The 14,124-nt window shown below is 44.3% G+C and overlaps 1 protein-coding gene across 1 annotated transcript; it reads left to right on the forward strand.

The window, feature by feature from the left end:
- Positions 1 to 7,462: 7,462 nt before the first annotated feature.
- Positions 7,463 to 7,873, forward strand: LOC143608831 (uncharacterized). Its single transcript, XM_077083759.1, has one exon. The coding sequence runs from the start codon at positions 7,463 to 7,465 to the stop codon at positions 7,871 to 7,873; it is 411 nt and encodes a 136-aa protein (XP_076939874.1).
- The last annotated feature ends 6,251 nt before the right edge of the window (positions 7,874 to 14,124 follow it).

Raw genomic sequence — 14,124 nt, forward strand, 5'->3', positions numbered from 1 at the left:
ATGGTGAAAGATAATAGAAGTTAGGTTATTTAAAAAATACACAAGAAGACGTCGGTTTTGTTCCTTTTTCTTTGTATATGTTCATTTGATAAACTTGTGTACTTTGGATTTGAATGAATTAATGATATTATTGCCACTTAATAGTGTCACATGTGTTTTGGGCAATCTGTACGTCACACCCGGGCGTATTCCACTTTAGCCGGGGTGTTACAGATTGGTATCAGAGTCGTGACTATAAGATAGGACATTTGACGTAGTGTTCTAGTTCGTTGTAGTTTATTTGCTTAATTGTTTAGGTTGCATGATTAGAAAATTATGTGGGCATTATGTGATTGTTCAATGCACTTGCTTAATATTTTATTGTCAATTCATTTATGCCTCATGTACACAAAGCACACACAAGTCCAAGGCTTATGCCTAAAAAACAAAGAGTTTTACAACATTTTCAATTATTGATTTTTATTGTGGTGTTCCAATATTTATTTTTCTTAAAGATGGTTCTATATGGCGGGTATGTAGTAAACTGTAAGGGGGACGTGCCTGTTTTCCGAAACTCTTGACACCAAGGTTATTGAAACCTAAGGATAAGCAATGTGTATAAATCCCAATCAAACGCGGGACCAGGTTGCTTACCTGGAGAGTTAGGAAAGAGCATGAACTTTATTAAGCCAAAGCATACCACTTTTAAAACCATATGAATCACCACTTTAAGTTTTCAAAATTGACCATGTTCTCTTTGTGAAAAGAATATGGTTGCACTCCTAAGGATGTCGCGTAAGTCATGGTGGTTCATGCGACGTGTGACTCCGACCCTCTATGTTTTACAATGTGTTTTAACTGGAAGTCTGTATACGAATACCCAGTTTTCAGTTTGATTTGATTTCGAGTTTCTTTGATATTTTGGAAAATAAGAGTCCATGGTGGTTCATGAAAACTCTAAAAGTTCCACACAATATTTATTACCATTGTTATGATTTTATTTATTTATTTATGTTTATTTATTTATTTCTTTTAAAGCAAAATTTAACAAGGATTTTTTTATACCATACCCAATTCCGAGTCTCACAATTTTCGTCACCATTGTTCGCAGAATGTCTCTCCGTTTCAACAAGCGCCGTTCTTCCGGAACCTCTAGTCGCAAGTTGTCCGCTCAAATCACCAAACAACTAGCTGCGGTCTTCCCGACATGATGACCCAAATTCACCATAATCTCTCTGCTAGTAACACCTCTGCTTCAAGCAAGCCTAAACCATCTCACTGTTCGTTTAAGACTTTCACCAGTACCAAACCCCCAGAGTTTGACGGTACCGAAGGTGCCACTGCCCTACTTCAGTGGTACGAACAAATGGAGAGCAAATTCCTCCATATTGAGTGTCCTGATGATAAGCGAACCCGTTTTGCTACAAGTGTTATGCAAAAGGGGTACTATAGAGGTAGGGTACCAAAATGACCCAAATACCCTTAAGAACCTCCCACGGGTCAGAGGATTCTTCCTCGTAAGACACCCGCATAACATATGAATCATCCGCATAACCTTCTAAGGAAGGAACCCCCGTACGGCTTATGCGGAAGCATCCTGGCACCCTCAGAAGTCATCCGCAGGACAAAGTATTCATCCACCTGAAGGACCAGGAGGTAATGCCTCAGGACAGCTGTAATTAACTAATTACTTTCTAGAAGATTTACCAAGATGCTTTCTTGGGCAATACGTGATCTCTCAACCAATGAATAAAGGACACCTGGCAAGGCCGTTATAACCGGGCACATCGCCATGGTTATTTATCATCCTATCTCATAAGGACGCCTGCCCAGGTTGTTATACATGCACATACGACGTATAGCTGAACCTATCATTTGAGGACACGTGTCCAGGTGGTTACGAGAGCATCTTCTGAAAATGACAGCTGGCCCAATCATCTTCCCACATCATTCGGCTATAAATACCTTCTCAAACTTCATGAGGTATTCATTCACTCCCCACTATCTACTCTCAATATTCAAGTACTTTCTCTACATCAGAACTGTACTTATTCTCACGCTGGAGGGTGGTTACGGGAAGACCCCCCTCTTGTTCTTCCCGTAACGAGCACACGGTGTTTGTTTTGCAGGTTCCAGTCACTGGATTTTGGGAAGTTGTGCTAATATGGTAGTTGGTTGAAATCCGTATCCTACCCTGTAGATTTATCATATCTAAGACCCGTCATGGGGAGTAGATCCGTGTTTCTTCATTGGCGTCATCTGTGCTTTTGTTAGAACAAAAATAATTCTGTATTTTTGGTTCGTTGTACGATATGAGTCAAATTCCTGAAGGGCCGACGGGAACTCCTACGCTTGCTTCACGTGTTACTGGTACAGAAGCACCTGAAGGTTTTGCTTCAAGTGTTTTTGCACGTATCACGGCTCCTGGTTCACGAATTGTTGACGTAACACCCGGAGGTTATACCCTCAAGCGTGTTACAACACCAGTTGGACCAACTCCTACCGACTTGGGACATGTCACGGCACCAGAAGGCTCGAATATGGGTTACCTCGGACGAATTATGAGGGAAACTCGCCGGACTCGTTCAAAATTGGGTCTGGAAGAAGATTCTGGCGATTCTGATCCGGCGAGAACTCATCGCCATAATTCCAGATCTAGGAGACCATTGTCTCCGGAGGAGTGGATCCGCATTCAACAAGAGAATGTTGCAGCCGAATATGAGCGTAGAGTGCGCAACGAACGTTTCCATGCCCGCACTCTGACTTATGATGAATCTCCCATAAGATCTCTTTTCCCTCCACCAATAGTGAGAGAAAGTCAGATCCGTTATAGTCAACAAAGATTTTGATGAACTACGGAGGTTGCGTCCCCGTCCTCATATGGACATGCGGATGCCATCTTAAGTAGATGAGCTTGATAGCTATGATTCAACATATCACCCAGGTGGTTACAGTTTTTATAGTGGTGATAGCAGACTGCGTTCGCGGGAGGAGATCAGCCGCCCGCGGGACGTAGTTCGCCATACTCAGTATCACAGTGATGCGGAAGAAGATTTTACTAAACCTTATCGCCCAGCAGCCTTTGCTGAAAATTCAAAGTTCATAGCACTCATAGCAACAACACCTTTCCTAGTTAACGCCAAAATACCTACATCGGTTGGCAAATATATTGGAATGACTAATCCAAACGATCATCTTCAAAACTTTGTGGCGGTAGGTGGTGTTAGCGGATGGACGCTCCCTTACTGGTGTCACATGTTTGCATTGACACTAACAGGGGCAGTGCGTGAATGGTTTGAAAAACTACCAGATGGTCAGATTTCCAGCCGGGATGACTTGGTGAAAAACTTTTCCCAGCAGTTCAGTCAGCAAAAGAAGCACACTCATGATCAGTCAGAAATTCTGGACGTTATCCGCCGAGATAACGAATTCATGGAAGACTTTTTTACTCGATTCAATGATGACAGTCTAAACATCGGCGGAATCAGCAAAGACATGCTCCGCTGTGCTTTCCACAAGAAGTTTAGATGTGATGCGTTGATTCGAACATTAACTGGCAGAGATGGAATGCCACAAGAATAGGATGATATTATGACTACGGCGAAGTTATATGCTAGAACTGAGAAAACCTTGGGGTATAACAATTCAAAGAAGAAGTTGAAGGTGGAATTTCAAACTCCACGGCCAAATAAACAAGCAACAGGAATAATTTGGTCCAGGCTTCAGCCGACTGCTGAGGTATCAAAACCATTTGATGCAAGATCTTTGATTGGCAATAAACACAAGAAGAATGCGTCAACACGGTTCTCTAATAATTGGACTCCACCATCGAAAACTCCCTCAGAAATTCTCACCACCGAAAATGTGATTATCCGGAAACCTCAGCCACTTACGAGGTCATTCCTTGATGCCAAGAAACATTGCTCATTTCACAATGATATCGGACACAACACAAACGAGTGTGTGGCCTTAAAAATGAAATTGAAGCGGCTGTGAAGTCTGGAAAACTTGAGCATTTAGTCAAAGGTGCGAAACCAGGGACTGGTAAGGCTCCCGTGCGAGATAACCAGGGTCCATCCAAAAAACAAGTCAAAGACTTAAATGTCCACATGATTCAAGGAGGACATAAAGTCGGTGGGAAGAGGAGAGAGTTTTTAGATGAAGATTGGAGGAATGAAACTGTGATCTTCCCAAGAATTAAAGGCGGACTGTGTAACAAGAACCCCTTAATTATCGCTCTCTTTGGTCATTACAGATCGTAGTACGTCTTCTTCGACACTGGTAGTACATCTGACATTATGTACGAACAGTGCTTCGAACAACTTGATGATGAAAACAAGGAAAGGCTAAAACCTATTCACGCTCCAGTATCTGGTTTTGGAGGAGAGGTGATGCACCCACGAGGGGTTATATCTATTCTAGTCACGCTCAGTGATGGAACTCATTCAAGAACCGAGGAAGTAGAGTTTTTGGTCTTACCAGCAACTTCCAAGCATGACATTATTTTGGGGCGGGAAGCAATTGGCGACTTCAATGCCCACCTGTCCATAGCTCATGGTGCGGTAGAAGTTCCAACCCGCACCTGCGTAGCAATCATTTATGTCAATCGACACTGCTTCACGACAGAAAGCTCAAAGCCCAGCAAATTCCCAAAGCAAACTCTGAGGACCGAGCCAGAAAAGTGGGTGTTGAATAAAAAGTTTCCCGATCAGACAGTTGTGATTGGACCTGCTATCTCTGAGATAGTGAGAACTTTCTTAAAGCAGTTATTGACCAAGAATATGGACATCTTCGCCTGGCAACCCGCGGACATGACTGGTGTCCCGCGGAGTATTGCGGAACACAAATTAAGGGTAAACCCGATGTTTACACCAATTGTCCAGAAAAAGCAGAAGATGGGTCCAGAACAGACAAAAGCGATGAATGAGCAAGTGCAAGATCTTCTTCGTGCTGGAATCATCCGAGAGATTAAGTACCAAACATGGGTGGCTAATCCGGTCATTGTTCCTAAGAGTAATAGGACATGGCGGATGTGTATAGACTTCAAAGATCTGAACAAGGCATGCCCTAAGGACTGTTACCCATTGCCAGAAATTGATCTCAAGGTAGACGTTGTGGCCTCATTCAAGTTTAAGTGCTTCCTCGATGTCTACAAAGGCTATCATCAAATCCGCATGGCGGTAGGTGATGAGGAAAAAACAACATTTCGTACCGACTAGGGTACTTTATGTTACAAAATGATGCCTTTCGGACTGAAGAATACGGGTGCCACATACCAACGGTTGATGGATCAAGTGTTCAAGAATCAGATTGGTCGAAACCTGAAAGTCCACATGGACGATTTGGTAATAAAAAGCGTTGAGGAAGACCAAATGTTGAGAAATATCGAAGAAACATTTGAAACCTTAAGAAGCATTAATACGAAGCTGAATCCAGCAAAGTGTTCCTTTGGGATGGAGGAAGGAAAATTCCTTGGCGTGATTGTTACGGGTGCGGGCTTCATCACTAATCCTGATAAGGTCCAGGCCGTAGCCCGCATGCCTTCTCCTTCTTCCCTCAAAGAGGTTCAGACACTCAATGGAAGACTAGTTGCACTAAATCGATTTTTAGCAAACCATGCAGCTAAATCTTACCCGTTCGTTTCAACACTGAGAAATTGCCTAAAAAAGGCAAACTTCAAATGGACCGAGGAAGCTGAACAAGCTTTCCTGGAGGTCAAAAAGTGCTTAATGGAGTTGCCTACTCTGACAGCACCATATGCAGGAGAACCTTTGACACTATACCTGTCTGCCTCTAACATCGGCATTGGAGCCGTACTTTTGACAGATAGAAAGAACGTTCAAACTCCAATTTACTATGTCAGTAGGACGCTGTCAGACCCGAAGACCAGATATTCAATGCTTGAAAAGCTAGTCTTAGCACTGGTTTATGCTGCTCGACGTCTCCGCAGATATTTTCAAGGTCACCCCATCAAAATGTTAACAGGATACAAGCTCAAGAATGTACTGAGTAAATCGGAATTGTCTGGATGATTGGCAAAGTGGGCCATCGAGTTGGGTGAACACGCGATTGAATATAAATCCAGACCAACAATTAAAGGGCAAGTGTTGGCGGACTTCGTCACTGAAGTTCCGCAAAACAAAGAAAAAGAATGTTTGATTGAGCAGCAATCCCAAGCACCTCCTGAACACGGACAGATCGGGTCATTGTTCACGGATGGAGCTTCAAGCAGTGAGGGATCTGGCGCAGGCCTCATGCTAGTCAATCCCGAAGGCCCATGAATTCACATACGCCATAAAGTTAGACTTTCAAAGTACTAACAATGAGGCGGAATATGAAGCTTTTCTGGCAGGCTTGCGGATAGCCAAGAAACTTGGGGTGAAACATTTGGAGGCACATGTGGATTCCATGTTTATTGCTGGGCAGATGAACAGAACTTGTGAAGCAAAAAATGATGTTATGGCTTCATATCTGTCACAAGCAAAAGACTTGATTCGTCAATTTTCCTCCTTCAACGTCATTCATATCAAGAGGAGCGAGAACAAGTCAGCGGACACCCTTAGCAAATTGGCCTCAACAAATTTTGAGCACTTTGCTAAAGATATTCGTGTTGAAGTCCTGGATCACCCGTCCATTCCACAACATCAAGTTTTGGTAATTCAAACTGGCGTAGAATCTTGGATAACACCGATTATAGCCTATCTGTCATCGGGAAGTTTGCCAGCTGAGAAGACCGTAGCTCAAAAAATCAAACACAAGGCTTTGAATTAGCAGATGACTGATGGCGTTTTATACCGGATGTCCTTCCTGGGCCATTATTACGATGTGTAGATGCGAACTATCTGATAAGAGAAGTTCATGAGGGTATCTGTGGCTTACACGCGGGCCTAAGGATGGTGGTAGCAAAGATCATGAACGCATGGTACTACTGGCCAGGAATGCATTTAGACGCCGTACAAGAAATTAGGAAATGCGATTCTTGTCAACGTCATCCTCCCAACACCATGCGTCCAAAAAATGAGCTGATACCGGTGACGTCTGCTTGGCCATTCCAGAATGGGCTATTGACATTATGGGACCTTTCCCAGAACCCCCTGGACGAGTTAAATTTTTTATAGTGGCCATTGATTACTTCACCAAATGGGTGGAAGCCAAACCAGTTGCATCAATCACGGCATCAAGCGTTAAGAAATTCCTTTGGGAATTCATCATATGCCGGTTTGGTCTTCAGCAGGAATTGGTAAGTGAAAATGGGACCCAGTTTGCGGATAGCGGACTACAAGAATAGTTGAAAGAACTTCAAGTCATTCAAAACTTTACATCTGTAGCTCATCCGCAAGCAAATGGTTAGGTTGAACGGACCAACCGAACAATTAAGGAAGGGATCAAAGCGAGGTTAGGAACTAAACGGACGGGCTGGGTTGACGAACTGGCCCAAGTACTTTGGGCCTTCTGCACTCAAAAGAATTCTAGTAATTCTGAGATGCCCTTTAGTTTAACCTATGGCACTGAGGCCATGATCCCAGCCGAAATTGGGATTCCATCCGTAAGAGTCTTGTTGATCGATGATTTTGATTACGAACTCCGGATGAATCTTGACCATCTTGAAGAGAGGAGGGAACTGGCATCGATCCACGATCACAATTATAAAGGCCAACTGCAGAAATATTACAACTCGCGGGTCCAAAAACGCACATTTGATGCGGGAGATTTTGTCTTCCGCAACAACGATGCTTCCGGGCAGGAACCTCCGGGAAACTTGGCCCCAACTTGGGAAGGACCTTACAAAGTTAAACAAGTGTTATCTAAAGGTGCTTACAAGTTAGAAAAGTTAAACAGGACTGAGGTTCCTAGAACTTGGAACGGTGCTCAGTTAAAAAAGTGCTACATATAGTATGTCTTCTTTTTTGGCCTACGTGCCTAAATAGATTAGTCAAAAATATGTAATTTCATCTTTTGTAATTTGGCTTATGCCTGATCTATGAAAATTTTATTCTAGTCTAATGTAATACGTATTTCCATTGTTATGTAATCCTTTATTGACAAGCAAGAAGATCCTACAAACACTTATATTATGAGGAATAAGACAAAGTGTATCGGATGGAACAAAACTTCTTTTATATGTGCAAACGGGATTACAATAAATGAACAAATTACAAAAAAGAAGAAGCTATATCTACGACGCCGCGCCTTCGTGTTCCGCGTTTTCGCCTTCCGCGTCAGTCTGATTTCCTTCATCTCCCTCATCAAGACCAAGGAGATCTTTCAACTGCCCTATCCCGTCTTCCTCGTCTGCAAGCTCAGATATCTGCTCCTCAATAGAAAACTTTAAATTATTGAAAGTTTTCGTTTTCTCGATAAGCATCGCAGCAGTATTTTGGCTGTGCAGGATGAATTCCTCCAGAAGCCTGGCCTCTTCGGCAAATTTATAGCCTTCCTGGAAACCCATCTGACGACCGGCTTAGGAAGAAGCATTCAAAAGAGAGGCAAGACAATTCACGAGTTCATCACCTTCTCGGACATAGGCAATAACCTGTTTAAACAGACAAACATGAATGATTGGTTGTTGATATGGATATTTACATTAAAAATAAGGGAAATACCTCGGGAACTCCTTTCCTCAACAGACTTTCTTGTCCGCCTTAGCCCGGACAAACTCCATTTTGTGCCCAACACATTCCAAGGCTTGCTCCCGGTTTTTGGTAGCAAGGGTGGCAAGACGGTCGTCCTTGGCTGCTGCGTCGGCCTTTAGAGTTTTTATCAATGCATCGCGTTCATCTAGCTGTTGTTGGAGAACAACTCGGGCTTCCTCAGCAGCAGTTCGGCCAACCTTCTCTACTTCCAGAGCCGTCTTGGCATCCGCCAGATGACGCTCCACAGTTTCAGCAGCTAAGCGGCTCTCCTTAACCTCATTCATAGACCCTAGGGCTTCTTTTTTAGCTTCGGCCGCTTTAGCTTCCAACTCATCCCACGACTCATTAAAACCCAGCCAATCTTGACATATCTCCTGGCTGGTGGAAACAGTATTCGCCAAGTAGTAAGAATAAGAGTTTAGTAGCTCTTGGTGAACACGACGGCGTTGACGCTCCCTCTCAGCGGGAGGAAGGTTCTCCTGCAAGTATTCCATACACACGTCCACTTCGCCAAACGTCGAGTTCCGGCGTACGGACCAATGAGGACGGTGCACTTCAGACTCCTCCTCATGGTGGGACGCGGATGCTTGTGGCCCAGACGAAAAGGCACTAACTCCCCCTGATCTCTAAATTGTTGCTCGACATTTAAGAATGATGAGACGAGGGGATCTCTGGAGTTACCACCTCCCTTCTCCTGAAAAGGAGAGGTCTCCGTTATGACAATTGGATCTTGAGCAATGTTGGGTGGTGGTGACGGTGGAGTTGGAGAAGGAGTTGACCCTCTTTGACCAGCGAGGTCCTTGGCAGACTTCCTCAAATCTCCTGTAAAATAATTCTTATTTCATCAAACAAATGTATCTCACATATTAAGAACACAACTAGGAGATGTAATAGTGTGACCTGCAGAGGTGTCCTTAAGAGCATCTTGTCGAAGGCGAGCTTCCAGTGTTGTTCTTTTCCGTTTTTTAGATGGGGCAGCCTTGGTTGCTTGCACTTTTCGCTTCCCAGCAGCCTTGGAAGTACCCGCATCAGCAACTGGACGCTCACCTTCGGCGGTGACATCATCATCCCCATCACCACCAGCTTCCTTGCTCATGGTAGGGTTCTGATCCTGCTTACAAGTCAGACCTACAGTCGAGGATAAAGCATTAGTAGTATCAACTGTTAACCCTCCTTCACAGAGTGATGACTCCTCGCTAGACGAAAGAAGTACTATCACTCCGCTTGAAGTAACAGCAATAACAGGTTGAGGTTATAGAATGCCCTCAACTTTCAAGTAAAATTCCTCACCTTTCGCATACATCGCCTCGGAAACTCCTTTGGATCAATAGGACGACGCACCATGAGACCCTCTTCATGGTCTAAGAGCGTACTGAACACGGAACCCTCACCTGCATACATAAAAATAAAAGTCAGAATTCAGAAGAAACATAAAGGATAGAGTAATAGTATACTTACTCTTGTCCGGTTTCTCGTAATATAGCTTCAGATTAGGGAACGGCCATAAACGGCTCATCTTAGCACTCACCATCGCCCCCTCATGAATCGCGCGCATGGGAGTTGGCGTGCTGATCAACGTTGTGTACCAGGCAGCGTTCACTGCTGTGGTGGAAGCAACCGTGGGCATTCCATCATCCGATTTCCCACAGATCATGGTGAACGGGACGACGTCCTCCCGGATCTAGAAAAATTTTGGTTTCCAGCCATAAAGGCTGCGGATCCACTTAGTAGAAATCACCGCCTTCCCGGTTGTGGCCCAACTAAACCACCCGTCTCGATAAGTCATCTTATACAAGACTGCGAATATGCCGACGGATGGTTCAAGGTCTCGAGCCTGCAAACAGAATTCGAAATGACGAATCCTCAGTATCCCGAAAGGATGGATTTGCGACAGGTGAACCCCATATGTCGTCAAGATCTATTGAACGAACTTTGTCACAGGGAATCAGAGGTTTCCTGAGGTAAAAGGTTATGTATACACGACCATTTTTCCTGCCGGAGGATCGATAGCAATAGAGCCGTCGGCCGGACGCTTAGGTTCCCACTCAAGGGCCAAACCGTAAACATTAACAACATCGTTATAATCCTTCTCTTTGAGGTTAACGACAACCTCATGAATTGCAGGAGCACTCTTCTTATCTCCCACCATTTAAATGAACCAAAATATTAGATTCTGATAAAGAACTTATATTGGAAGATCGAAAGATAGAACGAAGAAATCTCCGATCTGTTATTGAAGAGAGAAAAAGGGAAGAGAAATCAGTAAAAGATAAGAATGAATTAAGGGGGGGGGGTATGGTCTATTTATATGCATTACAGTTAATGAGACCGATTGAATGCTAGAGGAAAGAGAAAAAATGGACCACTTGGTGGCTGACACGTTAGGCGGGAAAAACAAAAAATTAAAAACAGGCTGTCAAAAGACGCTGTACACGTCTTGTAGATCACTTCTTGATATTTCTGTTTTCGCCACGTCATCAAAACCTTCCCACTTGCAAGATTCATCATTATACAATTCAAACTATCTCATTAGGATAATATCTTAAAAAGCGACAGTATAATATTCACAAGAGGACAAAAAGTTCCTTTTCATCATAAATCAAAAGATAATTGCAAAATAGGAAAAGAAATTACAAAGTCCTAGGCCTAATTTAAGGGTTCCGGGCGAACACATCTTCTGGAGGCGTTGACGGAGTGTCTTCTGGAGGGGTACGCAAAGTATCTTCCGAATCTTCCTCCAAGTATTTTCTTTAGTTGATGCACACCGTCAGCCACCGCAGCAAATTCCGAAAGTTTATCTTGCAAAGGAAATGATAGGTTGTCATAATCATTAATCCGCATATCATACTCCTGAGTAACGTTAAGTCCGTGAAGCGGATGGTCCTCGAAAGCACGACCAGTTTGGGCATACTCCATCCCTTCATTAAACCCTATTACGCGACCGGATTGAGAGGAAGCCTTGAGCAAAAAGGCAAAACTATCCGTCAGTTTAGGCCCTTCCTTGATATGTTTAATCACATGCAATAAAGAGGAACACTTATTGAACAATTGATGGACAACAGGTAATATCACAAGCGGAATATTGGGAGAGCGTACCGCATTGAGACCTCGACACAGCAACCATCGTCGCTCTTTTTAGGCCCGCTCTGCTCGTTCTTGGAATTCATGAAACCCGTCAGCTATCTTTTGTTTGTCGTTAAGATATTCAGCCGCATGGGCTTCCGCTTCATCACGAGCCTACAGAAGAGAGTCATAGGCAGTTTGCATCTCAGCAGCATTTTTATCTTTAAGATCAACCTGCTCTCTCTGCAACTTCAGTTCCGCTTCAAGTTCTTGGATTCGGGCACCTTGGCAGGTTACTTGGCTCTCTAAGGTTGATATAGCATCAAGCGCCTTAGCCAGTTCCTCCTTTTTCCTCTGGGTTTCATCGCGGGCAGCTTGAAGAATGGAATTCTGTATGTCGCAAGCCTCCTTCCACTGCCGGGCAGCTGCCGTTTGCTTATCTTTTTTATTTTTAAGGGCAATATCGGCGTCACATAATTTTCATTTCGCCGTATTAGCCGCCACACGATGCTCGTCGGCCTCCTTCTTGGCCTTCTCAGCGGAGTGAGTCATCTCGCCCAACTTCCCACCCATGGTACGCCATTCACGCAAAGTTTCATGTCCACAAGCCAAAGTATTGGCTAATGACGAGGAATAATCCATATGGATGTCATGGTGAGAACGTCCACGTTGATGGATCCGTTCCACAGGCGGTACAAAATAATTAATAAAGTTGCACAGACGTCCGGGTTGGTAAAGCGAGACCCATTCATGATATTCCAATGAGGAATAAACATGTTGTAATCCTCCCCTGGATTGGGCTATCCGAAATAATCTGTACTTGGACCCTCGAGGCCTACAGGGGTGGAAGAAGATGGATGTGGGACGCCATGGGCTACAACTCCCTCAACGACTAGAGGAGGACGTTGAAATTGAGACCCATCCCCTTCACTTGTGAAAAAAAAGGAGAAGACGAGAAGGAGAAATGTGGAAATTGGGATGAGAAATCCGGCACTTTGAATGCCGCTCCCTCCACATTCTCTTCCCTTTCTTGGGAACTAGAAGCATCTCTAGCCCTAAACAGATAATCCAAAGGATCCTCCCCCTTCGGTGGAGGAAGAGGATCCTCTAGGTTCTTCTCAAGCGGAGGAGTTAGTGGCCTATCTTCTTTTTCGGGAGAAGGAGACGGTAGTTTATCACTCTTAAGCGTAGGAGATGGTAATTTATTCGTCTCGCCAACTACTACGGGTAGATCTGCACAAGTAAATTACAAATAAGTGTTGGTAAAAACTCAAATGGTCGAAGAAAGTTGTCTTTGAAATGTACCAGCCAAACCCTTCATGCGATCTGCAAGGCTGACCCTCTGTCTTTGCGGACGCTGTGTCCTCGGCTTTTTCACCACCGGTCCTCCATCAGTGGCAGCTGCGTGACTCATACTGGTGTCACTTGCTCGCGAGGACCAGTAGTTCCACTTTCGGTCTGAATCTGCAGGCAGATGCGAGACAGATGAGATCTCAGACAAATCATCTGAACCTTATGTTTCCCCGAAAGATGATTCGTCACTCGAGGAAAAAATGACGATCACTCCGTCAGAAGTAAGAACATTGAGTGGGTGAGGGTTAAGGACATACGCACCTGAAAGGTGAATGGCATACGAAGCCATTGGTTCGGCACGTACCCTCGTAGGGAAAAGGAAATGTTTTTTAGTCCTCTAGAAGATGGGTATCTCTTTAGCGTCGCAAATACGCTTCCCCGTGCATCTCCTATTCTCAAATAAGGCATTCAGCATTGGCCCCTCGCCTAGAAAAGCCACACGAAGCAAGTTAGATAAAAAATCTAATAACAATTATGAGGAAGAAAAAAATAGAATAAAGCTCACGTTCGTTCAAACCCATAAAAACAGGCTCCAAGTCTGGATACGGCCATAGGCGGCTCATACCCGCCAATACTAGGGCTTCCTCTTGTAAAGCCCGCATCGGAGATGGTTCCGAAATTAGAACGCGGAACCACTCTCGGCCCTCATGTTTGGCCGTAACAACTTCTGGAAGTGCCTCATTGGCTGGACGTTGAACCATCGCATCCGGAACGACATCCTCGGAAATCCAAAAGAATTTGTTGTGCCAATCCTTGAAACCCCCCTCGGTCACATGACCGATAATCCTATCGGCTATGGGCTGACATTTAAACCACCCACCGCGGTTTGTCATCCGATAAAATACGGGAAATTGGTCAACCCAGGGCAACATCCCATGGGCCGTACACACAAATTCGAAATAACGAATTTGCATTACGGTACGAGGGTGTAACTGGGATAAGTAAATCCCATAGGCACTTAACACCTTCATAAAAAACTTGGTTTTAGGAAAATGGAAATTCCCATAAACGAAGTAGTCGGCATATACGGTCATCTTGCCAGTGGGTGGCAGACTAACGACAGATCCGGCAGCAGGGAACTCGGGTCCCCACTCCG

This window comes from Bidens hawaiensis, unplaced genomic scaffold (assembly GCF_021521415.1).
Source record: "Bidens hawaiensis isolate Kalapana, Puna unplaced genomic scaffold, B.hawaiensis_p1.1 tig00419438_1, whole genome shotgun sequence".
Taxonomy (NCBI): domain Eukaryota; kingdom Viridiplantae; phylum Streptophyta; class Magnoliopsida; order Asterales; family Asteraceae; genus Bidens; species Bidens hawaiensis.